At 44.2% G+C, this 27,698-nt stretch overlaps 2 protein-coding genes across 5 annotated transcripts in view; one reads left to right on the forward strand and one right to left on the reverse strand.

Annotated features, from left to right (window-relative positions):
* Nucleotides 1–17,189, forward strand: part of DMTF1 (cyclin D binding myb like transcription factor 1) — a 32,248-nt gene extending 15,059 nt beyond the window's left edge. The window contains exons 8-17 of one of the 2 annotated variants that reach the window (XM_071734063.1): nt 307–339; nt 1,509–1,618; nt 2,361–2,589; nt 4,499–4,650; nt 5,988–6,203; nt 8,458–8,543; nt 9,203–9,361; nt 10,111–10,497; nt 14,670–14,817; nt 15,797–17,189. In XM_071734063.1, the coding sequence (XP_071590164.1) occupies nt 307–339; nt 1,509–1,618; nt 2,361–2,589; nt 4,499–4,650; nt 5,988–6,203; nt 8,458–8,543; nt 9,203–9,361; nt 10,111–10,497; nt 14,670–14,817; nt 15,797–15,906 (1,630 nt within the window). In that variant the 3' untranslated portion in view covers nt 15,907–17,189. The remainder of the gene's footprint in view (nt 1–306; nt 340–1,508; nt 1,619–2,360; nt 2,590–4,498; nt 4,651–5,987; nt 6,204–8,457; nt 8,544–9,202; nt 9,362–10,110; nt 10,498–14,669; nt 14,818–15,796) is intronic. The other variant, XM_071734062.1, reaches the window with a different exon arrangement.
* Nucleotides 17,010–27,436, reverse strand: TMEM243 (transmembrane protein 243). 3 transcript variants are annotated; one of them, XM_071734064.1, is made up of 5 exons: nt 27,211–27,436; nt 19,733–19,783; nt 18,882–18,986; nt 17,459–17,580; nt 17,010–17,125 (listed from the first exon to the last, which is right to left on the reverse strand). In XM_071734064.1, exons 1-5 carry the CDS (start codon nt 27,286–27,288, stop codon nt 17,089–17,091), a joined length of 393 nt encoding a protein of 130 aa, XP_071590165.1. In that variant the 5' UTR covers nt 27,289–27,436; the 3' UTR covers nt 17,010–17,088. The 3 variants fall into 3 exon arrangements, with proteins under 3 accessions (XP_071590165.1, XP_071590167.1, XP_071590166.1); XM_071734066.1 differs by having other exon boundaries at nt 17,010–17,692; nt 27,211–27,416; XM_071734065.1 differs by lacking the exon at nt 17,010–17,125 and having other exon boundaries at nt 17,176–17,580; nt 27,211–27,425.
* Nucleotides 27,437–27,698: the final 262 nt, after the last annotated feature.

Genomic DNA, 27,698 nt, shown 5'->3' on the forward strand with positions numbered 1-27,698 from the left:
CTCTGTTTATTTGTGAGGCTGTTACACAAAATTCTAATTCTGGTCCTAGTAAGATCACCAAGAATGAGGAATTTTGCTGGCAAACGAGAGGAATATTAGGCCAGATAACTTTAGAAATGCACTGATGTGGAAAATGGCATTTGTTCTTCATGTTCTCCTGAAGCATTCAGTCAATTTGTTTCTCACAGCTGAAATTCCTCAATCTCCTGTTGTAACTAGATATGTATTGTATGGTTAGTGAAGCAAAAATATTTATGCTCTATGCTTTCTGTTTAAAATAATGTGTTTTTATTTGCCTGTTGCTAGGTATACTCCTGAGGAAATTGAAAAGCTTAAAGAGTAAGTTTTTCTATTAATAACATAATGCTTATTTGTATTTAGTAGCTTGAGTAGTTTTTACAGGTTATATGAAATCACTGAAAAATTACAAGTAAATTTAACTGCTCCAACTCTACCAGAAGATAGTGGTCACTAAATTAATCTAAAAAGAAATAAATCTACATTTGGTCTATAATTTTTTATATTTTTAAGTGTGTATTTGGGACATTAAAAATATGCAATAAAGTTCTAAAGCAAGCCTTCTGCTGAAACTAGTAATGTTCCAGTTTTTTACAAGCACAGTCAACAACTGCAGTTATACTTGTGAAAAACAGAAATGTCATTTATTTAGGAAACCTGAACAAAGGTTATTTCTAAAGAACGGGCAGGTCAAGGGTAGGATCTTGCCTGTGCAGGATTAAGAGACACAAAAATTGTTAGTAAGGCTTTTTGATTTTCACTGTGAACCTGACAGATCAAAGGGGGTGGGGGCTGCAGACTTTATTTCTTCCTGCATCTTTCCACAGTTCAGCAGCTTGAAGAAATCACATTGCACTGAAGGAAGGAAAGGATTTTTTTTGTTGTTGTATTAATTGATATGTTTGAATCAGTTTAGCTTTTTTGTGACATTTTAAAGGTGCCTGTGGTGTCTGATGTACCAAAAGTAGTTGTGGCTCAGCATGTTAAGCAACCTGCTGTCATGTGTGGGAGATAACAGATAAAATTATGAACATGATTATGCAGTTTTGTCTCATTTAAATTGTAGGATAACTGAGTTTTCATTAGGCATTATTTAAATTTATCAAGCTATCTCCTGTATCACTTAAAATCCTTGAGGAACTTCTGTAGACTAGATGTTGGCTGTTTATCTAAACATTCATATTGTATTTTAAACAATAATTAAGCCTCATAGCATTCCTGCAAAACAATTAGATATTAAAAAAATTATTAGTGAGTATCCAATGGCTTGACTGGTCCAAAAGGCTTCTTAAAAACACACAGAAAAATAAGCACTGATAATTGAAAATGGTTTAATATTGTAGTTCCAAAGTGACTCCCCATTCTGTCTTTAAGCCTGTAAACTGCACATTTATCCTGTTTTTATTAGAGTAAATTGGCAAATTACGGTAAATTATGAAACTGGTAATTTCATAACTGGATATAGTTCTAATGAGCATGTTTCTATTTAGGCTGAGAATGAAGCATGGGAATGACTGGGCCACAATAGGAGCTGCACTGGGGAGAAGTGCTTCATCTGTAAAAGATCGGTGTAGATTGATGAAGGATACCTGCAACACAGGTGAGGTAAATGTTGGTGTCAGTCATGGATGTTCTAGATAAAATTCTGTCACCTTTGTCAATAGTGTTTTCAGAGATTATGTTTTCCTCTGAACTGAGGAGCTTAAAATGTGAGATCTGTGGACATCTTAGAACATATTTGGTATACAATTCTCTAGTTCACTTCTTGAAGATCAGAACATGCAGTTTATTTTTGCAGTCTATTGTCTTTAATACATTTATGCCACTGGGGGATATATTTTAAGGTGGATTAAAAAGTATTTTCTTCTGTGTTTAATGTGTATAAACATTCACTGTATATTTGTGTCATTAAGAGACAGAAGCATCTTAGGAGTAAAGTATTGATTTTGTAGTGAATATATTCAAATGGAAGGAAAATTTAGCCAGACCTCATGTAATTACTGTATACTAAACTGTTGTCTGATTCATTAACTTCAACTAATACAATTCAGGTAGCTTGGACCAGTTTGCTTTGGTCAGTATTTTAGTAAGTTTTATGTGGCTTCATTCATCTCTGAGAGGAAAATAAGAGAAAGAAACTTGGCATCAAAATAATGAAATTATGAATTTGTTAATCAAGAATAGCTATAATATAAATTGTTCTTAAGGAAGAAGAGTTACATCTTTATAAGTCAATATTTGCATCTGGAAGAAGGTATTAAGACACTGAAGTTAAATGTCTGTTGACATGTCCAGAACAGAAAGCATCTGCTGCTAAGTTGGAGGGGTTTTCTCTCTTTCAGGAAAGTGGACAGAGAAAGAAGAAAAAAGACTAGCAGAAGTAGTGCATGAGCTGACTAGCACAGAACCAGGTGACATTGTCACACAAGGTGTATCATGGGCTGCTGTGGCAGAACGGGTCGGGACGCGCTCTGAAAAGCAGTGCAGATCAAAGTGGCTCAACTATCTCAACTGGAAGCAAAGTGGGGGAACTGAGTGGACCAAGGAAGATGAAATAAATCTGATCTTGAGGTTTGTTCATTTAGTTACTTTTAAAAGCTTGTAATATGTGATGCAAGCAGGATTCCATTGGGGTCCATTTTGCTGGTTTCTTAGATGCTGAAGACTCTAGAACCCTCCAGAAATCACTGCTGTGTCTACACTTCCCAGAGATTTATCAGTGAACTTTTTTGTTTTGTTTTGTTTTTGTTTTTTTAGTGAATGTTAGTGTTCGTGAAAGGTGTCATTGAAAGCCCTGGAGACTGAAGTCTTCTTTATTCCACAGAAAAGGTACAGCACAGGCAGTGACCATGCAAGCATCCCACACTTTGCCCCACCAATGCACTTTAACTGGAGGGTAGTTCAGTCTCCCTGCCCATTCAGTCCTTGGCCTCTCTGTTGAGATGACCAACAAGGGTCAAGAGCAGTGGTGATTTCTGTAATCTGGGCATCTTGTTTACAAAGACCCAAACTGAAACTGCAGATTAATTTCATGTAGGCCACCAAACACTGATTGGATATCAGCATCTTTGACCACATTTCAACTGGCAACCTGACAGTAATTTTGGAAATTTTTCACTCTCTCCAGTCGTCCCGTTTTGAATGCCTTTAACTCAGGCTTTTTAGCCAGTGGATTTTTGTAGGTTGATAGCTTTGGGTGGGAATAAGAAACCAAGACATTCAGGAAGCTTAAGCATGATTTACAAAGCAATATTAATTAATTTGCCAGGGGAGGTTTAGGTTAGATATTAGGAAGAAATTCTACACAGAGAGGGTGATCAGGCATTGGAATGGGCTGCCCAGGGAGGTGGTGGATTCTCGGTCAATGGAGGTTTTTAAGAAGAGACTGAATGTGGCACTCAGTGCCATGGTCTGGGAACCAGAGTGGTAGTGGATTAAGGGTTGGACTTAATGATCTCAGAGGTCCTTTCCAACCTGGTTGATTCTGTGATTCTATGACTTTCATGAAGCTCTTTGACATGAACTCAAAACCCGATTCCTATTTCAGAATGCTCTGGTTATAATTCTCAGTATTTCTGTACAAATGGTATCTGGTTTGGTCTGTCCAGATATCCTTAACTGATCCTGCAGGCTTGGTTTTGGTAGATTTTTCTTTGTTGTTTTTCTGGGGTTGTTGTTTTGGTTTTTTTGGGGTGGCTGGTTTTTTTTGGGGGGGCGGGGGGGCTTATAGCTAGCAGGAGTGTTCAGGTTTTTTGTTTGGTTTGTTAAGAGAATTTTTCTTAACTTCCACAGTTCTTTTCCTTTCTCACTATTCATTGGTCTGTCTTATGCTCCACGTTCAGATGAGCTGGAGGCAATTCAGAGATACTGAGAGTATTCCACCAGATTCTGGTAGCATGTGCATAACATCTGCCAAAATTATGTGATGACTGTCCCCTGGAGAGCCTGATGGGAGTGATTTATGAGGAAATTTTAATATTTCATCTCCCTTGGCTAAGAAGCATCTGAGAGGGGGCAAAAATCAATGTTCAGGATGGATGAGTGTCATTTATGAGAAAACAAAAGAGTAAATATCTAAACATGAAATTAATAAACTAGATTTTCAGGGTATTTCCTCCCTTGGAGATGTTTGGGGAATGGTTTTCCAAAGAAAAAAGATGCAAGTACCATCATTTGGAATGCTTCACAATAATCTGACAGAACTCCTACTTTATATATAAAAAAGGAGAATAATCTTGCATGGCAAGGAGATGGACTGGATCATCTAACAGGTCTGGTTTATCTCCTGTTGTTTATGATTCTGCTTCACCTCCAGCAGCGTTGCAACCTTGGAAGTCTGTGTTGATTCATGAGCTCTGGAGGACTATTCACTAGCATGCCATTTTGCTGCTCTTACATGTGACAAGACCAGAGATGTGCAACACCCCTCCCAGTCTGGAGGGTAGTTTCTAACAGGTAAATATTTTCTGTATCCTGCCAGGATAGCGGAACTTGAAGTTTCTGATGAAAATGACATCAATTGGGATTTACTAGCTGAAGGATGGAGTAGTGTCCGCTCACCACAGTGGCTCCGGAGTAAATGGTGGACCATTAAAAGACAGATTGCAAACCACAAAGATGTTTCATTCCCTGGTAATGTACTGTTTGAACACTTCTCTTCTGAAAGCTCCTTTCATAAATTTCAAAGGAATAAGGCTGCGTTTTGTTGTCTCATTAGAGCATTGCTGGCCAAAGAGCACATTGTTTCTTTGCTGGAAGTTACTGTCCTTTTAGATCTACTGGCTGGAGTGCTCTTACAAGCAATCCTTAAATGTTTCAGTTGAAATTAGCCAAACTGATGCATACAACTAAACAGCAGATTTTAACAACTCCCTTCACTTTGGATGAAGTGACAACATATATATAAGCAGCTCAGCTGGCATACCAGCTGGTGATTATCTTTGGTATGCAGGGCAGTGACCTCTTCAGGTGGAAGAGGATGTGTATCTGCAGCCTATCAGTATCACTTCAGGTTAGATCTGTTACCTTTAAAATGTAATCTGTGTGAGATGCTGAACCTTACTGTTGGCAGAACAGAGATCTACTACTAGCTGCACAGCCAGGAGAAGGGATGGAATTGATATAAAGCTGCCCAAATACATCTTTTGTAGCTCTCAGTCAGAGAAGCTAGTGCCTGAGCCAAAGGGTGTTTCAGTCTCAGTTGACCTTTCATTCAGTCCTCCTTTTCTCTGTCCTGGGGAGAGGAAAAACAAAAATCAGAGATGTTAGTCATGTTATAATGAAAGGTGTAATTTCATGGACACTTTTGCTGCAGTCACCATTGTAGTTATATATGGTAGTCATGCCTGGAGGCTGCAATAGCCCTGTTATGCTTAATACAGTGTAAATTATGTGTTAATAGACAGTTGTTGCATGAAATAATTCATAATATAAGTACACTACTGAATCAACAGGATCCACTCTCTTGCCCCAGACATGCTGTCTGGAGTGAGAGATGTTTGAATTAAATAGCAGAGCCACTGCAACATAAATTTTCTTTTGTTCCCTATTTGCGGTGACACTTCTGTCAACATCTTGAACAACTTCTCTTGCATTTTCTGTAAGTTTTAAGGATATATTTCTGATAGCAACGCAACACAAGTAGTGATACTGATACTGGCATTTGTTTGTAACTTGAGGATATACCATACATGTTTTTAGAGAGGTCCAAAATTTTACAAGTTGTTTGGGTTTTTTCCAAGCATTCTAAAATGTCTAGATTCCTTGAGGAAAATCAAGTTCACTCCAGTAGTTGACTATAAATATGTTTTATGTATGTGCTAAATTTCTAGTCAATACATCTCTATATATTGTTTAAGCTCCAAATTAAGATGGGCTTTGTTTGCTCCTCTCATCTTGAATAAATCTCATGTGCAGCATGCCAAGTGTGTTTCTTCAGCATACTTTAGCATGAGTATTCTTTCTCTCAGTGCTTATAAAAGGTCTTAAACAACTCCATGAGAACCAAAAAAACAATGCAGGGCACCAGCTTTCGGACAGCAAATCTGGAAGTGGATTACCAAACACTAATTCCAGTTCAGGGGTTCAGCACGTGCAGATCCGAGTGGCTCGCTTGGAGGAGAACGCAGGCAGCACACCGAGCCCTGTGGCAGCTTTGCAGATTCCAGTCCAGATTACACATGTCTGTAAGTAGCTGAAACTAATGACTTGCAGTCCTCTACTGAAGCCTAAAGCTTTCCTGTGTTAAGTTATGGTGAAGGAGGAGTGGGCATGTCTTAAGGAATTTTACTAATTCTGCTTTGGTCTTGCCATAATTCAAGGTGAAGGGTTCCTGGATTCCATTTGCCCTTTTCTCACTTTGTTAGCCAAATGTAGGTATTACTGTGACAAGAGTACCAAGAAGCTGCAGTTGGAGTTCCTGCAAGTAGGGGTTAGAAATGTCTGTCTGTGCATGGGCATGAGCTTTCCATATGGTGTATTCTTCAAAAAAACTTCAATACACAAGCTTCTTTATTAAGATGCAATATATATGTTTATTCCGTTGTTCTGGCCGCTCTTGTCCAGAGCAATGCACATCATGTACAAGATCTCTTTTCATAAAACACATACATTGCTGTATAACTGCCTGCATATAACTGCTGTAAAACTGTGACTAAGTTTTCTTGAAGGACATATAGATGTTTTTTCTAGTCTTGCTCTGTATTAAGCAGTTATTTCTAGGCACAAGCACTCTGGAAGGCATTTGTTGCCAAGTCATACTGATACTCAGCTGATGATCTGCTCCAACCACTTCATTTTTCCAAGCTGGTGCTTCCCATCTTCTTAAGGATGAACTTTGCTCATTATGAAACCTTTAACTACCAGGTTTACATTTGATTGTAGTGCTCATTGCCTGTTACTGCTAATCTTTTTAAGTTACTCCACTTGAACCACCATGTATGCATCCTGTCAGCTCCATGGTCTACTGCTTGTCATTTGTGAATTTTATTAGGAGAATTTGGTGCTTCAGTCTTGCTAATTACAAAATCACACTAAGAAATGGTTCTTCAGACTATGACGAGATAGGCATTTGGTAAAGAGTTTTCTGTTTATAATTTGAATAGATTAACCCATCTTAATCTATTTGTGCAGTAGCATCTTCATGTCATCTGGTTAATTTTTTTATTAGAATGTCACACAACACCAAGCCAAGAACCTTTTATTTGTAATAATAGGTCAAACTTTCCACCAAGCTTGGTCAAAGCTATTGGGTTTTGATGAGCAGGCAAGATGTGCTGGTGCTGCAACCCTTGGTCCTTCCTGAATTTAATCCTTAATGGTTATTTTGTGATGTCACTTGCTCCTGTCTGTCTAAGAAGCCTTTTTCCCCATTTTAGCCTGCTTTTCTGAAGATTTTATGCTTGTGTAATCAAGTGAGTTTTGTATTATGTCTTTCCCAATCCCAATGAGAGCTTAACCTATTAGCCTATTACCTATTTAATAGAAGGCTTAAGGTTTCAAGGGAGTAATTCCTGTAAGATGTATGAAGATAACCCACTAGGTAACAAGCAGACCACCCTTTACAGCTCTCTGCTACTGTGTGCCAGGAGATCTGCAGCAGGGATTCTTGAACATGCCACTACAACAATGATTTTAAAAATTGGAGCTTGTATCTTCTTAAGAGACCAAAATTATTCTACACTGAAGTCACAGGGTCTGAAATAGCTGAGTTTCTGGTGCTTGCAGCACTGCTATCATCATGTAGGTCTTTTGCCCTTTTGGTATTTCTGGATTTGCTGGATAATCCCAGGCAAAGTATTAATTTGTCTCCATCACTCTGCAGTTTCTGAGTTTTTCAGAAGTAAAATAATTATGGTTCCAAAGAGGTTTTTCAATCTCTTGTAAAGCTTTGGGTATGAGCTGTTTGGACCTGATGATCTTGAAATGTCTAATAGGTAAACTATTTTCATTGCTTCTCTTCATTATTTTTAGAATTAATTGAGTTAATGGCATAAATACTTACACACTTGTAATAAAAATAGTTACAGTTTTTACACACAGCAGTCATAACACACAGGGTATGTGAATATCTTGAGAAGCATCTGATATTTTATCAGTGGTGGACATGCTGTGGAGGGCAGAAGAGGTTAAAAATACACAAAAAAAAAGTTGTCTGTAAGAAACATAGCAATATTAAACCTGACATCAGTTGACAAGTTATACATGAACCAAAGAATATTGAAGCTCTTACATATCTTGTTACAAAAAGTAATCTGATGACATCAGATAATGTTATTTGTCCCCTTTTATGTCTGTGCCCTGAAACCACACTTCCTCTCTTCTGCTCTTATGGATTGTAGAATGCCCCTGCATAGTGTAATTACAGAGTTTTATGCTCTCTGGAGGACTGAAACCTTTTGATTTACATACTTTCCTTTTTTTTTTTTCTTCTTTATGCAGCATCATCCGATTCCCCTGCTGCTGCTGTTGACTCTGAGACAATAACACTAAACAGTGGAACACTACAAACCTTTGAGATCCTTCCAGTAAGTAACAGAGAACTGATATTTGTTACTGTTTTTTTGGTCTTAAGCACCAGCTACCTTTTAGACTACAGAACTATGCATTTACACACATTTACACACACACACATATACACATAAAAAAAAGCCAGTTCTCAAGTAGAGAAGTTTAAGAGATGTAAAACTTAAAAGGTCAAAGTGAAATGTATTTCTAAACATGTAATTAATTACAGCTAAATGCTTTAAATCTCTCTTAATGAATTAGTGCTCTGAAGTTTTCCTGTGTGCTTGGGTTTTGCTTTGTTTTGTTGGAATCTGATGTAACAGTGCCAGAGGGAGCTCCCAGCAAGTAAAGATTCTCTTGTTTTCATTGAACTGTACTGTAATTTATAGCAGTTTCTCTCTCATTTCAGTATTAACAGTAAATTGAATTTGTACCTTTCTTATGTGCTGCTGTAGAGCATAATGCAGTCGTGCTTGACTCTTACTACTTGTCTTCACAGCCTAAGGCCATAGATGAGTTTCTTTCTACTTCTTGAGTGCAGTACAACAATCAGTGCAGTAGGGCTGGGGTTGGTTTGTTTGTGTTCCAGGGGAGTTGCAGTTCATTTAGCTCATGTGAATAACCATACTCTGACTGCTCTGTGTGGCACAGGATATTAAACTTGGGTTGTCTTCTGCAGTCTTTCCATCTCCAGCCAACTGGAACACCAGGTACATACTTACTACAGACGAGCTCAAGCCAAGGTCTGCCTTTAACACTGGCAACAAGTCCCACCATGACCCTCACAGCTGCTGCTGCCCCAGCCTCCCCAGAACAGATCATTGTTCATGCCTTATCGGTACGTATGCTGAGCAGTGAGGAGACTGCAGCTTGGGCAGTGGAAGGAGGGGGGCAAAATAGTGCAGGCCCCTCTATATGCATGGTAAATATGCAGAGCAGTTCTGAAGTTGCAACTGTTATTTTGCTTAAAATATCTAAGAGTGAATTTTTTAATTATTATTACCGTTTTTTTTAAATGCAACTTCAGATTTCTTCAAAACTTAGCTTAGTAAACAACTTTGTTCTCACTGTGGCTGAATGGGATGTCTCCATCTAGTGGCTTGCCTCCCACAAAAACAAAATACTACCAGTTCCTGATGTTTCCACTTAGAAATGAAAACTGCTGTTCACAAAACTTGTGTAGTAGTGACAGTGTTACTTGTTATTAAAGGAAGGGTAGAGGAAGTATACTGGAGCTTGAAGAACAAGTGATATAAAATTCAGAAAAACAGAACTTTAATCCTTGAACCTACATCTATCCTCACCTGAACAGCTGCCTCTTTCATATTACCTGTTTACTTTAATTGTGACTTAAAAAACAGCTGTCATTAAATTCAACCATGAATTTACCATTTAAGGCCAGGAAAAGCCAAGAGATGATCTAGGCTGACATCCTATTTTTGCAAAACTCTACGTTACACTTGGTAGTGAGTTCTTTGAATGCTTATGCTTTTATTTGTTGAAAATTTTGAAGATACTTAGAGGAAAGTGTGATTTTGTTTTGTTTGTTTGTTTGTTTCTGTCTCTTTTTGCAAATCCTGCTTGCAGCCAGAGCATTTGTTAAATACAAGTGACAATGTCACAGTGCAGTGCCACACGCCAAGTGTCATAATCCGCACCGTAGCTGCTGAAGATATCTCCTCCTCTGTCACTCAGGCAGAACTTGCTGTTGATTCAGATATTCAGTCAGCTCACCTGACAGATCCTCCTGATACCCTAGAAACAAATGCTTTCCCAGATGATATCCATCAGTCCAAGCTGAATGATGAAGAGCAGTCAGCCTACAATGAAGATGATGACTCCAAATTCAGCAGCAGGAATAGCAGTGAACTGATGGGTGGAGTTATGGTAAAAAACGAGGAGGAGATTTCAAATGCCAGCTTGAAACAGGAAGAGGATTCTCACTCAGATTTACCCAGCACTTATGTGACTGAGGTAAGGGAGTGCATGATACTTTTTGTTTTCCCTGTTTCTGCATGGAGACCTATTTTACTGCATATTTGACCTTTATGTTAAGCTGTTCTTATGAAATATGTGGATGATTTCATGTGTATTGCAGTACTACAAGTATTTTGTTCAGATACTCTATTCTTGAGCTTCATAAATATGTTTTGGGAGTGAAAGTGACAGCATTTAATTTGATACTAAGGCTTATATTTGACATCACCTGGAACACTGAATACCTCACTAGCTGTGGAGTTGCCTCACTGCTCAGGCTCCTTTTTCATGATGCCTGTGCAAAGTGGGAATTATTAGTGGCACTGTATCACAGAATTGTCACAGTTGGAAAAGACTTAAAAGCTTACAGAGTCCAACCATCAAACCAGAAAAAAAAACCCATGCACACTAGAGCATGTCCTGAATGCCATATCTATTTGTATTTTTAATACCTTCAGGGATGATGGCTCCACCACCTCCCTGGGCAGCCCGTTCCCACTGCCTGACCACTTTCTCAGAGAAGAAATTCTTCCTAATACCTGGTCTAAACCTCCCCTGGAGCAGCTTCAGGCCATTTCCTCTAGTCCTGTTGTTATTTACTTGGGAGAAGTACTAGAGAGATACTTCACTGCAACCTCCTGTAAGGCACTTGTAGAGAGTGACAAGGTTTCCCCTCAGCCTTCTCTTTTGCAAACTAAACAATCCCAGTTCCCTCAGCCTCCTAAGACTTGTTCTCCAGACCCTTTACCAGCCTGGTTGCCTTCATTCTTACTATTTGATGCTCTTGCTATAATGATGCTGTTCATTGTCCAACACCATGTGCTTTACAGGCAGATAGGCTGCTAGGCAAAGGAGGTGAGGTAGAGTATGTAGTTTTTGCTATATGAATCTAGTATTTCTAGGTGCATCATGGTTTCCATTTTTGAGGACATCTATTAAACATCCTACTGCAGTTAAGTATCTGATCAATTGGAATTTGAAGCATTTAAGCTGATTCTGGCCTTAGTTACATTCAGCTCTAACACCTGACATGCAGAAATTTCCAAATGATTTTAGGCTTTTGGATTGTTTATACTAAATTTCTCCATCTTTCAGTTGCTGAAGTATGATAATGAATAAGTTAATTGAAACAGGGATGCTTAAAAGAAGATAACTGTCTTTAGATGGTAGAAAATACTTCTTCCCTTAGAAGCTTGATCAGGGTAGACTGTGGGAAGAAAAATTTAGATTCAAATACCCCATCCTGTTTTCTAAAACACTGTCCTCTAGAATTGCTGGAATTCTGCATTATCAGTCTTAGAATCATGGAATGGGTTGGGTTGGAAGGGACCTTAAAGACCTAGTTCTAACCCATTGCCATGGACAGGGACACCTCCCACTAGCCCAGGTTACTCCAAGCCCCATCCAACCTGGCCTTGAACACTTCCAGGGATGGGGAATACAGAACTTCCTGGGCAACCTGTGCTACCCTCACAGGAAAGAGTTTCTTCCCTGTATCTAACTTAAATCTACCCTCTTCCAGTGTAAAGCTGTTACCCCTTGTCCTATCACTGCATGCTCTTATAAAAAGTCTTGAAAATCTAATGTTTGACTTAGTTAAGCTTCCTCTTTGAAAACGTTTATGATAGGCACTGCATATCCATTACACTCTTAGGAGGATCTTTGTATGTCTTAACAGTCTGCTACTACAGAAGCATTTGAATCCTGAATACATCTGAAACTGGGGATTATTCTTCCATTTTTCTCATCTCATGGTTGACATCGTTGTGATAAGATTCACCACAGTTGAGGCAGCCCATAAGCTTTCTGCTTTCAGTTCAAAACTCCAGTTTCTCAAGGCAGAATTAATAAACATGCTGTAAATCTAGTTCCCAGTTAAATTGTGTAGAAGTCACTTACGGCTAGCAGGATATAGAGAGGTACTGAATTTTTTTTCTATACAGAAAAACAGAGTTTGTAATTTTAATCTGCCTTACACTCCTAGTCAGATTAAAGTCTGATGTGTATTTAAATTCTAGCAAATAGTGAACTATCTGTGAGTGATTGTAAGTGAAAAGTTAATCCAGAAAAACATGCCTAAATTTTGCTTTCTTGAAGGCTGTTATTTTTATGAACTTGCCAGTATTGTATTGTCACTGTGGGTGTGGGTAGTGGGAAGCAGGCAGTCATGCTTCAGGGTTTTATTATTTCTAGCTGGGAAAGGTGCCCATTTCCCACAATGGCTTCTTTAGTTTTTCACACCTCCTTTTCCCAGTTGCAAACCTTGCTTGAAATACTGCTTATCATGGGCAGGTTCAGCTGTGCTCTTTGCAGAAAGCTGCTTTTGCAGGTCAGGCACAGGGTGCTTTGCATGAATGGATGCCCATTCAGACAGAGTCTGATTCACTGGGTGCTGCACAGGTAGTGTCAGCTCCTCTTCAGCAGCACCAGGGAAGCAGTTTCCAGGCAGTTGCCTTTGTAAAAAACATTGTGAAACTACTCAGGGAAACAGGTTTTGGTAACAAAACAGGTGGAGGAACTTCAAGATTTTCTTGAACAGAAAGAACTGTTACCTCTCCCCAACATTTCCCACTCCTCCTGAAAATGGGGATAAATCCAGGTGCCTTCTATGTTGCTTCCATGCCAGCAACGTTTGCTGACATTCTGCATCAGTGGTTTCTTGGAACCTGAACAAACCTTACCTGTGTTACACACAAAAACTGGATTCCAGATATCTCTGCTTATTCTACCTGTACTGTCTAGGACATCTTTTCCCTGTCACAGCTGAACAATTTGGGCAGACCAAAAACTGAAGGACAGAATTATTCTCTACTACTCTTCCCCCAGAAGGGGAATAAAGGCTAGAGACTTGAAGCTGGAAATTAAAAAAACACTGGAAACAGATTTACTAGCACAGGGTTAGGGCAATAGCATAAGGGATAAAGAACAAAAATAAAAATATATGCAAATATATACGTACAACCCAGTCTCGACGCTGACAGGAATAGGTGCCTGAGGGCCTCTTGTGGCAGGGCTGGCTCAGGAGGGAGGTCCATGGATGTGGTCATGGATGGATGTGGACTCTGAAGAGCAGAGAGCTCCTGGTAAAGGAATGCACGGGAACAGCAGCACAGCCAGGAGTGGGCGAGAGAGAGAGGAGGAGGAGGGGCTGCTGGGCTGCCTGACCTTGGTAGAGTATGGGCAGGGAATGGGAGGGAACAGACCCCTTCCTGTGCCTCCCCTCTCAGTCTGAAAGCTCTTATTTAGTTCTCAAACTCTGACACAGAAGCAGGAGTCTCCATAGTGTTCTGTGGCACTGAGTAAGGCAGATGTGTTACTGCTCTCAGTGCTATCACTGCAAGAGCCAGCAAAGAGGCAGCAGCTCTTATGGATCTGAAAGAGGGTGGGGGTATTGATAGTCTGTACCTGGAAGGAATCAGTGTGTTGACAATAATTTGATATAATGAGGGTCAGCTAAAAAAAGTTTGGAGCCACCTTACAGTCAGGTACTGACAGGGCAAGTGAGGCACAGCAATTAAAATGGGGGGTTTTGAGCTCTGTGTCCATTAGTTAAAAGTAAATGCAGAAGCAGGAATTGTGAAACTTAGGTTCAGGTAAAATTGTGTTGTGTTTGTTGTGTTGTGTTTGTTGTGTTGTGTTTGTTGTGTTGTGTTTGTTGTGTTGTGTTTGTTGTGTTTGTTGTGTTGTGTTTGTTGTGTTGTGTTTGTTGTGTTGTGTTTGTTGTGTTGTGTTTGTTGTGTTGTGTTTGTTGTGTTGTGTTTGTTGTGTTGTGTTAGTGGAGCTGTAAGTACTATAAAGATACTGCTTCAGTATCTCAGAACATCTACATAGCAAGCAGTGGAAAAGCTTAATTATCCCTCTTCATAGACAAAATGTGTGATGTGTAAGAGAACATTTTATCACCCCCTTGCAGCCTCCCCTTTTCTCTCCCCTGCCTCATACTGCTCACAGGGTAGAATTCTTATTTGCATTTTAGATGCTAGCACTAGGATGAAATGTGCCCTATAAATACTGAAGTAAACTAGCTCAGATACTGAAATTTCAGTTTAATGAGATGAAATTCATCAGAGAGTCTGTTTCTTATTATGGAGTATGGCTGACTGAAGCAGTTTTTTTGGTTTGTGCTACCAAGATTACAGTCTCATGTCCTGTTGTCCTGTGTTGTGCAGGATCTGGGTTCTCCAACAATAGAAGAACAGGTTGATCAGCCTACAATAGATGATGAGACTGTGCTTATTGTTCCTTCTTCTCATGGTTTTATCCAGACAACAGATGATATGGACAGCGAATCAGTCTTGCCCCTGACAACTCTAACAGGTATGTCAGTTCCTTCACATTGTTGATGCTGCATCTAGGATTCATTAAAGCAATATTTCACTTTTGAGTTCCTGTAAACAATGCTTTAAAGATCCTTGCTTTCCCTTAAATAATTTCTCAGGTTATTGCTATGAAACTTAAAGCAGTTTAGTTACCCCTCTTGTATATGTACAAGTGGAAGAAAGGATCACTTAACCTTGTGGGAAAAGAATTAGAACAGCAGCTGCTTCATCACTTGCTGAGCTGTTTCCATCACCCTTGAGCCCTGAATTAGTACACACAAGCTATTGAGTAACTTTCTGTAGTGTGCATTTCTTCATGCTTGGTGCTTGAATTAAATGTGTTTTCTTTGAGAGAAGGCCAGAGCCATCAGAAATGCACTTGATGTCTCTTATGGTGAGGGGCTGGGCTGTTTGAGGGGGGTGTTTACACAGCACTCATCTCGAAGGGTTTGCCAGCTTGTGCCACACTTCCTGTTGCCAAGAGTAATTTCAGATTTGCAAGCAGCACAAATGTATTCTTCCACTGCTGTACACAACAAAAAATCATAGTCATAGAATCACAGAATGGTTTGGGTTGGAAGGGACCTTAAAGATCCTCTAGTTCCAACCCCCTCTGCATGAATAAGCAGGGAGACCTCCCACTATACCAGATTGCTCCAAGTCCCATCCAACCTCTCCATGAACACTTGAAACACCATAAAAGAGGAAGGATTCTCTTTGCAGAGCCATCAGAGGATTAGCAATAGGCCTGATACAGCAATACCTGACTAATCCAAATGCAAGTCACACACCAGTTGCATCCCATATTAGTTGTAGCTCACCTTGATACTAGAAATTGAGAACTGTCTAGATTGAACAACTTTGTGTAAAACTGGTTAAAATTTTAGGCTGTGTTTTCTGTCTTCTGAGTGCTTATTTTGCATCTTGTTACAGTGTCACAGTAAATAATAGTTCTACCATACTACATCTCTTGACAGATCCTATCCTACAGCACCATGGAGGTAGGTCACACATTATTGGCTCATCGTTGGGCAGTCCTGACTCAGAAGATTCAAAGGATGTTGAAGATTTAGTGAGCTGTCACTGAGAATCAGGAGTCATCATGTCCTTTTTCTATTGACCATGTTTGCGTTGTGAAATTAGCTACAACCCTGTGCCACACTTCCAAAGAACACGGTCAGTCTGTGTCTTTTACACAGAAACTTCTAGATTGGAGTGACTACAGTGCACTTTCTCTGCTCAGGCTATTTACCTCATTTGTAAAGGGTTACAGTGCAGCCAGCTGAAGGCTGATGTACTACGTCTAAGCCAGGGTGTTTCAGTGTTTTAAAGAGCCTCTGTTGCAGTGCTGGGATCCACGGGGTCAGTTCTCACCTGACTTGTGCCTGGTGTGCTGAGCTCTGTGTCTGGAACACTGGACAGAAGTCAAGGACTGTGGAGCATTGCCTCTTAGTGCCACAGCAAGAAGCAGTTTGCACATGTTTCATGAAGAATGGGTGAGGATCTCTGCACTTACTGACTCTTGTAATACATGGACAAAGAGACTGTTACATTTAAGAAATGTGTTCCATCAAAGACTTCAGGGAGCATGGGCAGCATCATGAGGAACTGGTCTGTATTCCCATCTCATCTGCCTCCTTAGTACATCTGCAGCACAGGAGGGAGGTGAGATGCTTATGGGACTTGCCTGCTCTGCTTGTTTCTGAGGAGTCCGTTGCTGGCAATGGGTAGAGCTCAGAAAGATCACTTGTGGAAAATATTTTTTTTTTCCTTTTTTTCCTTCATCACTACAGCAAGCTGAATAAAAAGGGAAGGGCTATGAGAAAGGGAAGCTACTGGGACCCACCAGGCTCCCCCCACAAGCTTGTAACTTCTTTGAAGACTTTTGTGAGTAGGCTGGAACATTTGTCTCTCTCACTGTTTACATGACACTGCCAGCCACCTCTCCAGAGGTGATATATGCAGCAAGTTAGTAGATGGGAGCTGGTATGGATGTGACAAAGTCTTGGAGGAAAAGCTTCATGATGATGGGCATAGTCTTGGAGAAAAAGCTTCATGAGGATTTGGGCATAGGGCCCTGAGGCAAAAGCAGCCAATTAATTGCTATATTCAAGGGTTTGAAACAGACACTAGGCTGAGCAGCAGCCTGTAAGCTAGATATTGAGAGGAAAAGCTATAGGAACTAAAGACTCATGTATAAATTATTTTATTTATTTCTGTAATTAGCTCTTCATAATCAAGAGTTGGTCTTTTTCAGTCTGTGGTTTTGTTAACGTGAAAAATAAGTTGTAGTTTCAAATGGTTGCCTAGGGAACAGAAATAATTGTATATTCAGTTTAAACAAAATAAAAGAGTATTTGTCTTATATAACTGTAAGATGCCATTTATTTATACTGCTACAGATCCTTGCAATGCTGCAGTTTATTTGTACAGTAATAAAAAAACATTTTTTTCCAAAATGAAAAAGCTTGTGCCATTCTGAAACATCAGTACAACTGGAATGTTCATTAAGTGCAACAGTAGCTCTTCAAAAAAAAGCAGAATGTCACATCTTATGGCAATAATTCTCCCCAACAAGAGGGACATTACATATACATTTACATGAAAATCATGTACTGATTTATCCTTGCACAACCCACTTCTTTCCTCTCGGGCTGATTGTCCTCACTTGAATGTGTCGAGTAGGGCTGAGAGCTGAGCTGGAAGCAGTCTGACACAGTAGCATCATTGCTGGGCGTTCCCAATGTCCATCATTTTCCCACTTCATGGAAGTACAGGTTGGCACATATACATAACATGACAATAGAAAATAATATGTAGTAAATTAGGTTCCTAAATTTAGGTTCCAGGTCTCCTTGTCGATACCAATAGATCTAGAAGAGAGAAGGAGTTTGTAATGCTTGAAAATACGAGGTACTTCTGAGGAAACTTCCTGTGGTAGCTGAATTGTCAATTTCTTTGTTTTTTTTTTCTTCTGTGAAACAACCCAACTTCATCTGACTAGGCAAAGACCAGGTGTAGAGTCAGATCATTTTCTTAACTAAGAGGTGCCACCTGTTTTCTTAGCAGGCTTGTGGGTAACGAGATTTTGGCCAGGTGTTTCTTCCCAAAACAAGGCTGCTCATGAAACTAAGGTGCCAGCTTAGCTATGAAGACATCTTGTCTTCAAGGTAGGTGGGGTTTTGTTTTGGTTTTTTTAGCACTCAAAATTGGCTACACCCTGGCGGGTGAGGACAAATGTCAGGTCTTGCTCTACACAGTCTATCTTGGGCAGAGTCATGGCTGCCAGCCATGGAACCAGAAACACAGAACAACTTCCCAGCTTAGGCAGCAGTGAAGGGCAGGGGCTCAAGGCAACACTATTCCAGGCTGGAGGAAGGAGAATGCTCCAAGCATGAAAAGCTAAAGCAGAGGAAGAAGACACTGATGTCCCTGCCCATGGTGGGGCAACTAGATGACCTTTGAAGGTTCCTTTCAACCCACACAATTGTCAGCTCTGACCTGCCAGTTCCCTTTGCCAGCACTTGGGACCAACTTTCCTGGCATGCCATAACTGTTAAGTAGAGGAACCTGTAACCTTTCACTCCAGTGAAATGCCCCCTGCCACACCCTCCTGCCACTGAAACTCATCCCCTAAGCCTGGACAGTGACTGAATTGTGCCAGTGCCTGGCTGGCCCCACCACTTCAAGTCCCAGCCCTAGTCTACTGCAGCACAATCCATCTCTGCATTCCCACCTCACTGCACTGCTCCCTGGTTTCCTGCTTTGTCTTCACTAGCAGCTACAGGTGGAATTGTCACATGTCCCTGACAGCTACAGCTGGCATTGTGGTGACAAGTCTTGCATCACAGCAGGCCTGCAGGAGCTGGCTTAGCTCACACACTCTGCAGTAAATACAAAACCAGTCACCACTCTTTCACTGTCAATTTGTTTTATGGGGGCAGACAAGCTTTTCTAAGAGAGTGTAAGAAAGACAGCAGCACCATGTAAAGGAGGTTTAGTTCAGATTTCATCCCTAGTCATAGACTAAAAAACCTGCACATCAAATGTGGTGATACTTACAAGTATGCCAGCAGAAATGCAACACAAGGAGATGCAGAAAGCAAAAAATATATTCACAGGTTTTGGAGGTAGTTGCGGGAAGACAAAAGCACTGATTAGGGTGACCTGTGTGGAGGAAAACAAAGATGAAGACTTCGCTGTCACCTGCTGTCAGAGCTGGGATGAGAAGAGGCTCACCCCCACAGGAGGAAAATGGCTTTGACACAACTACAGACTTAGAGAGGTGGAAAAAAAAAATGATGAAAGCTTTGCTACTCTGGCTTGCTGCTGGAAACCATCCTCCAAGAATCCACAAAGCCAGCAGGCATGAGGATGCAGCCCGTGTAGGAACATCCCTTCAGCCAAGCTTGCCACCAGCTGGCACCTCAGCTCTTCCCACCCCCAGGGACCACAGAACTGATGCTCTCCAGTCCCCACAGCATCAGGTTTGTCTTTGAAGCTTGGGGAAAGTGTAACTCAAGACAAAGTGACAAACCCTGGAAAAACTCCTTTAAGCTATAAATAGAGGGAAACATTTCATAAACAGAATACACTAAAGAGACAGAAACACTTTCTCCTGGGTCATAAGCCCTTTGTCATCTCACCCAACCTAATGTTCACCCAGCACAGACAATCTGCCCATGGACTTGGGGCTTCTTATTGCACAGGTGGATCTTCAAATGGGTTGAAGAAAGGTATTCTGCTGTCAAAGAGTTTCAGAAGACAGATGCCCCCCAAAGTGACCACCTGAGCCCCAAACTGCAGCCTGTTCACTCAGAGAAGTTTCACTGCCATTCTGGGGAGGAACTCTGGTTTTCACCCCTTCAGCTAGAGGAGTCATGAAACACGGGACAGGACAGAGTTATACTTACTACAAGCAGTAAGGACGTGAAGCCGCCAACAACCAGATTGATGATTCTGTCCTGAAGGAAAGAGAGGACAGTTACATCCACACCCCCCCAAAATAAAAGCAAGCACCAAACAAACCACATAAAAGAGGTAACCAACAATGCTGTGAGCACCATATCAGCCAGGACTCAGGTTATCTCCAGCACAGCCAGCAGCACCACTGAGGCTCCCTGGTCAGCTCTGCCATGCAGGAAGGTTCCCCTCCTGGCACTCCATGGACCTCAGGGAGGTTGCAGTGGCCAAGTCCCTGTGCAGGAGATTTTTCTCATTCGCAATCAGCTTTTTCACTACCCCCAAACCAATTACAGCTACAGAATCACAGAATCAGACAGGTTGGAAAGGACCCCTGAGATCATCAAGTCCAACCCTTGAACTACTACCACTGTGGTACCCAGACCATGGCACTGAGTGCCACATTCAGTCTCTTTTTAAAAACCTCCAAGGACTGAAAATCCACCACCTCCTTGGGCAGCCCATTCCAATGTCTGATCACCCTCTCTGTAAATAATTTTTTCCTAATATCTAACCTAAACCTCCCCTGGCAAAGCTTAAGTCCATGCCCTCTTGTCTTACTGGTAGCCACTTGGGAAAAGACACTGACCCCCCCCCCCGGCTCCAACCTCCTTTCAGGGAGTTGTAGAGAGTGATGAGGTCTCCCCTGAGCCTCCTCTTCTCCAGACTGAACACCCCCAGCTCCCTCAGCCCTTCCTCACAGGACTTGTGCTGGATCCCTTCACAGCCTCCTTGCTCTTCTCTGGACCTGCTCCAGCACCTCAATCTCCTTCCTGAACTGAGGGGCCCAGAACTGGACACAGGACTCAAGGTGTGGCCTCACCAGCACTGAGTACAGGGGAAGAATCCCTTCCCTGGACCTGATGGCCTGATACAGGCCAGGATGCCATTGGCCTTCTTGGCCACCTGGGCACACTGCTGGCTCATGTTCAGCTTCCTGTTGACCCAAACTCACAGGTCCCTTTCTGCCTGGCTGTGCAAATCCTTTCTAAAAAAATGTTTTTAAGTGGGAGCATACAGACAGAGGTTGTCAGAAAAAGCTTATTTTAGCCTGGGAATGAACAGATTGATGGTATAAGGTGGTAATTTGTGGGCTGCTAGTAAGGAGGGGAAGTGCTCCCCCTCAACATTCCCTGTAACACCAGCAGACCTGAACATGCCTGAGGGTGGCTCTGCTTGGACAGACAGCTCTCCCCACCACCACCACTTCTTTCTGGCGCTCCCCAGTAAAACACTTGTCTGGGAGCAAACAACTTGGGAAGAGAGTAAGAGGTATCCCTCGGTGTCAGCATCACAATTCCACTCCACATGGTGTCAGGGCAGGGACTGGCAGTGACACTGGGCTGTGTGACCACAGGCTCAGAGCAGTGACCAGGGCATGACAACGTGCTGACACACTTGCTGGGGTCAGAAACAAAAGAATGTTCCCATCCCTGCCAGGAAACCTCCTTCCTCCCTTTCTTCACAGTGCTGCTCTGAATGTAAACCTCTGTCTCCTAAGTCAGCCTGGGTTGCATGCAGTCAGGTGTAACACCCCAGACAGCTGGCTCTCCAAAGGAAGTGCCAGGAGAAGAGCTACAGCAGAAAAGTGCAGAGAGAAAAACACCAGAACTTGAATTCATTATACTGAGTCACTAAGTAGGTACGGTTAAAGGAAAGTGAGAGAAGAGCTGGAGCAGTGAAAGCATCTTGTCCAAGACATCCCAGCCAGCAGGCAGGGTAACTCAGGTTTCCCTCTCCCTAGTCTTGCACACCTCTTCCCTCCTAGCATTACATTTTAGAAGACTACTCATAGAGGAAGAAACCCCAGTTTGTGAAGAAGTAATGCATGGCAGTAGCACAGCAGGAGGAAAAAGAAGAGAGCAAAGAGGGGAAGGCAGAGCCAAGCATGTTCTTTAAGGAAACCACCAGCCCTGACCTGATACTCAGTGGAGTCTGAGTGCCTGAGCTTGCTGTTCAGTAACAGCTGCTGTGCCCTGCTCGGTGGCTGTTCAGTCCCTCCAAGCCCCAAAGGAAAAGACCACAGCAAATTGTGTTTTAAAAACTTCTTGTGTTAGTCTGTGGCTCCTGTATCTAAAACCAGAGCATTTGGGCTCCTGGAGCTCAGAGGCCCCAAGCTGTGGGGCATGGCAGTGGCTGCAGCACTGGGATGTGACCTCTTTCCACTCCCCATGTCTGCAATACACCAGCAGCCTCTGGAGGACTTCTAGGAGGTGCCCACCACTGACCCTAAAAAATGAGCTAAGAGAAATCACTCCAGGCAAATAACAAGCAACAGCATGGGATACAAACATGCTGCTTCCAGGAAAGCATATCACAACAGCTCAGCTGGGCTCCTTCACCTCAGCTGGAATAAATTAATTGAAGAACTCAAAGTTACCTTTAATCCAGATGGTATTCAGAAGGGTCACTACCCCAAACAACTCCTGTGTCAGGAGAGGACGTGGGTTTTGCTCTGTCCTTGCCCTGCAAGGCTGACCACACCAAGGGGCACAAGAGTTTTTACTTGGGTTCGGGTCCCCAGGGCCAAAAGGGGTGGCAGGAAGTGAGCAGCTGGATCTCTTCTTCCTTTGTGCTGTGTGGAGATGGGTTTCAAACAGAGGAAGAAGAGGGAGAGCCAAGGAGCCAGGCAGCAGTGGGTCACCATCCCACACAGCTAACCTGGTGAGCACAGCCACAGCCAGCTCTTTGTGGAGAGGCTCAGAGGGATGGACACACAGTCACACACCTACAGGAAGGATACTCCATCCAGAAAACTCAACAATTAGGTTTCTCCTAATTAACCTGAGATATGAAGAGAGACAACCCATTTTGCCAGGACAGAGACTGTTCTGCTGGGAGAAAACGAGGGGATTGGACTCATCAGTGGCAGCAGAACATTTCTCTCTGCCTGCTTTATGGGGTGCAGAAGAGAGTCCCTTCAGCACAGGGACCTCATCTCAGGCCACCAAGTGATGAACATCCCAAGAGCCGGATCAAGAAGGGATGCTGGCAGCAGAGCAGCATTGCCACGTGGCTGTCAGTCCCTGCAGGTCAGGGCATCCCCTTCCCTGGGGTCACTAAAATTTTCCAAACGCACTGCAGGCAGAAGAAAAAGGTATTTCAGGATTCAGGGATTAGAGCTACTGATCCTGAAATCCCAGGCTTGGCAAAGCCAGCAAGAGGCTGTATTCCCCAGTGCCCGCTGACACTTCAGCCCCAGGCAGCTTAGCACAGCAAAAAGGTTAAAAATACACAAGCAGAGCCCGAGACAGCTAAAGGGATTGGGGATGATGGAGCCTTTCACCTCTGAGCCGTGTCCCAGTGCTCAGCCCAGCCCCAGCAGACACTCCTGGATACCAGGCACGAGGAAACGGGCTGGGATGTCCTATAAGCCACGTCACCCAGCTGGTACTGCCAAGTTTTGCAACCAGCACAGCTGATGCAGGGAGGATTTTTCTCCAGCATCACTAAAAGTTATGATAGCTGCTGGAGTAAAAAGACAAGATAAGACAAGAAAAGAGGGGGAAAAAAGGAAGAAGGAAAAAGGAAGAAGGAAAAAGGAAGAAGGAAAAGGGAAGAAGGAAAAGGGAAAAGGGAAAAGGGAAAAGGGAAAAGGGAAAAGGGAAAAGGGAAGAAGGAAGAAGGAAGAAGGAAGAAGGAAGAAGGAAGAAGGAAGAAGGAAGAAGGAAGAAGGAAGAAGGAAGAAGGAAGAAGGAAGAAGGAAAAGGAAGAGGAAGAGGAAGAGGAAGAGGAAGAGGAAGAGGAAGAGGAAGAGGAAGAGGAAGAGGAAGAGGAAGAGGAAGAGGAAGAGGAAGAGGAAGAAGGAAGAAGGAAGAAGGAAGAAGGAAGAAGGAAGAGGAAGAGGAAGAAGAAAAGATCAAAGTGAGCAGGCAGGCTGCTGGAGGTCACCTGTGCTCACACATGGACACAAACTTGTGATGCAGCCAGCAATGTGCTGATGAGGATCCCCATTCAGCCAGCTGGGAGCCAAGACACAGCAAGCTGTTCACCTGGTAAGTGATGAATTCTGTGTTCAGTGTTGCACAAGCTGCATTTCGAAAGCTGAGGGCTCCTGCCCTCTCCTCCTACTCTGGGGAGGGTGTTGCAGGGGCTGGAGGCACAGGGCTGGCCCCAGGGAGCTGCTGTGATGTTGAAGTCTCCCCCTCCAGCTGCCTCTGGGCAGAGGAGACGAGGTCAGGGAGCATCAAGCCCCTGCAGAGTGGGAAGGAACAATCCAGGATCCTCTGGGCTCTGGGTCAGGGTTACTCTGAGCAACAAGGAAACTGAGGCAGGACTGAGGGTGTATCCACACCACTGCACGGGCTTTGATGGAGCAACAGCTTTGCTCTTCTTCTCATCCCAGCTCAACACCTTGTCTTCTCCAAGTTAGTAGCTTGCAGTTGAGCCCACAGGGAACAAGCACCCAGGAGAGGCTTGGCCAGGGTAAGGGAATGGGCTGGTCCCCTGGAGGGTGGGTACCTGGTGGCATCTCTGCAGGCATGACAGAAAAGCCATTTTTATGCCTTACATCAGCCAGTCCATATGGTCAGCAGCAATTGCAGAAAGCTGCCAGCCCACTGCAGCCATAGGGGATACTGTAACCTAGTGCCAGATTAAACTACATTGAAGAGCAGACAGTACATGCTATGCACAAGAAGAGCTGTGTTCAGGGCCATGCTGGTCACCCTCCTGCAAGACACCAGGAAATGCTGTTGAGCTCTTGATGGCTCCTCATTCCCATCTTGAGCTGCTCAGTCTCTATTGCCTTCTATTTCCAACTCACAGCTATTAACACCCACTCTCTTATGTTTAAATGCTCCCTTCACAGAGGAACCCAAACACCTTCTACGTCTTTCTGAAGAACTCCTGCACCTATGAATCTTGTCACCTTTCCACTCATGCCTTTGCTTGGCACCTCTCATACCCCCTCACTCTCAGCACTGCATCCCTGGTAACCACCACTGAGCCTGCAGTGCTTGGTGTTCATCAGCATCATCTCACTGCACTTCCCCTTTCCACCAGAGACCTCTTTAGGACCAGCTTGTCCCCAACCTCTGCTCAGCAGCCAGCAAGGGAGGACAAGCTTGGTAGAGCAGCTGGACCACAGCAAGGGAAGGAGACCAATGCTGCTGCCCATCTCTCTTGTCCCCACTGCCTGGCTTTAGCCCCAAAGCCACCACCTTGGAGACCAGAAGAGCTTGAGAAGTTGAGAAGAGGGCAGCACCACCTCTACATCCATCTCTAACCACCAAGACCCCTGACTGGGGTGCAGGGCATCCTGGGGCACAAACACTGCCCCTGCCCAAGCAGAAGGTCCCAGTCTGCAGGAACCAGCAATCATTTGCAGAGACCCAAAAGCAGCCCAGGGCACAGGCAGGTGCTCTTCTCCCAGCAGACCTGCTCCCATTTTAAGGCAAAGTTTAGCTTCACTATTTCTAAGGCTGAGCAATTCCAGCTCTGGACCTCACCAGCATCTGTCTCTAAGCAACGCCAATGACTGATGGAGGAAACCACCCCAGGCCAGCGTGGTGATTCCTTGTCTGTCCCTCAGACATGGGTACAGCACAGGGAGACCATCAGCTGCCACCAGTTCCATACAACAGGTTCCAAAAACAGACACAGGAGATAAGCAGGGGCTGATGTGTATGATTCTGAGTCCCTGTTTGAGCCCAGGAACAGGAATTAGGAATTAATGTTTATTATTTACACCTCTACTTCATGAGAGCCTCAAGCAGGAGAAGACAGAACAGGGATCAGAGCCTTGCCTTGGGCTGGAAAGTTTGGGCACTGCCTGCTGGGATCACCACCTGGCTCCAACGGCACATCCCAGTCTCCAGAAGTCCCCATCTCTAGATGCTTCCCAAAATCCCCCTCCAAGGATTATTACAACCCCTGTGCTGGGGGGGGGAGGTCCCCTCATCTCCAGCTCTGCCCATCAGGGCTGGCAGCTGCCTGGTGGGGGACATCCATCCCTCCTCAATTCATCCTCTGGGAGACCTCACCTGTCCTATCCTGCATCCTTCGGGATGGCAGCTGCCTGGTGGGGGAGATCCATCCCCCCTCAATTCATCCACTGGAAGACTCCACCTGTCCTATCTCGCATCCTTCTTTTTCTCCCCCCAAATTAGGTTGGTATAACTTTATTTACATTTTTCTTGAAAATTATCCTATGAGCAGTACTTCCAGGTAATGAGAAGGCTGGAGGGGGGGGAGGAGGGGGGAAGAAGGGGGGAGAATGATGCATTTTACACACTTCTGTGAATAACTCCACACAAGTTCAGCCTCCTAACCCATCTGTTGATGAGTCCTCCTAACACAGGACAAACCCCAAGCCCCTCTGGAAACAGGTGTGCACCAAAATTCCCAAGGGATCTTGATGCTGGGCAGGGATCCCCCTTTCCCAGGGCACCCCCCAAAGCAGATACCCACCCCCAGCAGCTCCCAAGGCTGCCCAGCTGAGCAGCTTACAGGGGATTGACACCTGAAGAGTCAGCACTGCCGCACGTCACCAGGACGGGGAAAAAAAATAATTACGAAGAGGGCACCAGAAGCAGCATTTCCCCCCTCCCATCCACAGAGAAAACCCCCAAGTTTAGGGAGATGCAGCCAGAGGTGCTGCAACCCTGGGGGGCTGTAGGGCCACACAGCTGGGGTGAAATCCCCCCCCCCAGCTGCTCCCAAGCCCCCTCAGTGTACCCCCAACCCTAGAGCTCTCTGCACCCTGAGCCCCTGCTCCCTGGTGGGGGTCTGGGGAAAGGGAGGGGGGGTGGGGATGAGAATTGGTTTAGAGGGATTATTTGGGAGTTTATTTCTTGGAGCAGGTGAGTGTTTTGCGAGTTTTGTTATTTGGGGAGGGGTTCTCGCTTTGGGAGGGGTTGTTCTGGGGATGTGGGGTTTACTTCAAATTTTGGAGGTTTTTTTTTTTCGTTTGGGTCGGTTTTGATGGATCGTTTTTTGGTTTGTTTTAGGACACTGATCAGGAGGGCTTTGTTTCTTTTCTTGCTTGTTTGTTTGTCTTACAATTTTAACAATTTGAGCGGTTTCTTTAGGAATTTGTGGGAGATCCCTCTACATATTTTTCCTTCAGGGGTGCAGCCCTGTTGTCACTTTCCTGCTTTTTGCTGCAGTTTTGAGCAAGCTGGGGATATTGTTATTTTACGGGTGGTTTTTTTATTTATTTATTTCTTTGCAGCCTTTAAGCAGGTTCCCTTCTGTAGAGGAGGGGGGGGCGGTTCCTTGGGCTGCCAGCGATGCTCTTTGCGCTTGCCGAGCCCGGGCTGCCGTGATCCCGGGGGTTTCTTCATTATTGGGGGGGTACCACTGGGAGGGGGGGGGGGGGAGGGTTTATTTTGTTAGGGGTGGGAATTTAGGGTCTCCCGCTGGGTTCCGGGAAGTGTTTCCCCTTTTCCTCCCCCCCCCCCCGTCCCTTCCTCGCCGCAGCCCTTACCCTGGCCGAGGTCTCCCCGAAGAGCGGGCGGTTGTCCGGCCCGCCGGTGCCGTAGTTGCGGGTTCCGAAGCCCTCCATGGCGCGGGGGCGCGGGGCTGGCGAGCGGGGGCCGGGCCCTCATGCTGCGCCCCCGCTCCGCACCGCTCCGCTCCGCACCGCTCCGCGGCCCCGACACGCCCCCGCGCACCGACACGCCCCCGCGGAGGAGGAGGAAGCGGGGGGAGAGGGGGGGGGGGGGGGATGCTGCGGCGGGGCCCGCTTGGGGCGTTTCACCTGCGGGAGTTGCGCGGCCGCGGGGGGGCAGGGGGGGAACGGGGAGTGGAGATAAAGGGGGGGAGGGGGCTCGTGTCCGCGTGCCTATCGGAGCACGTGGGGGTCCCTATGGACCGGTCGCGCGGCTCCGCGGGGCCTCCGCGGGTGCGGAGTCAGCAGCCCCGGCCCTGGGGGAGTTGCGGTCACCTGGCTGTTGGTGCCCGAGTTTGGGTGTT

This window comes from Heliangelus exortis, chromosome 1, assembly GCF_036169615.1.
Source record: "Heliangelus exortis chromosome 1, bHelExo1.hap1, whole genome shotgun sequence".
In the NCBI taxonomy this organism is placed as follows: Eukaryota; Metazoa; Chordata; class Aves; order Apodiformes; family Trochilidae; genus Heliangelus; species Heliangelus exortis.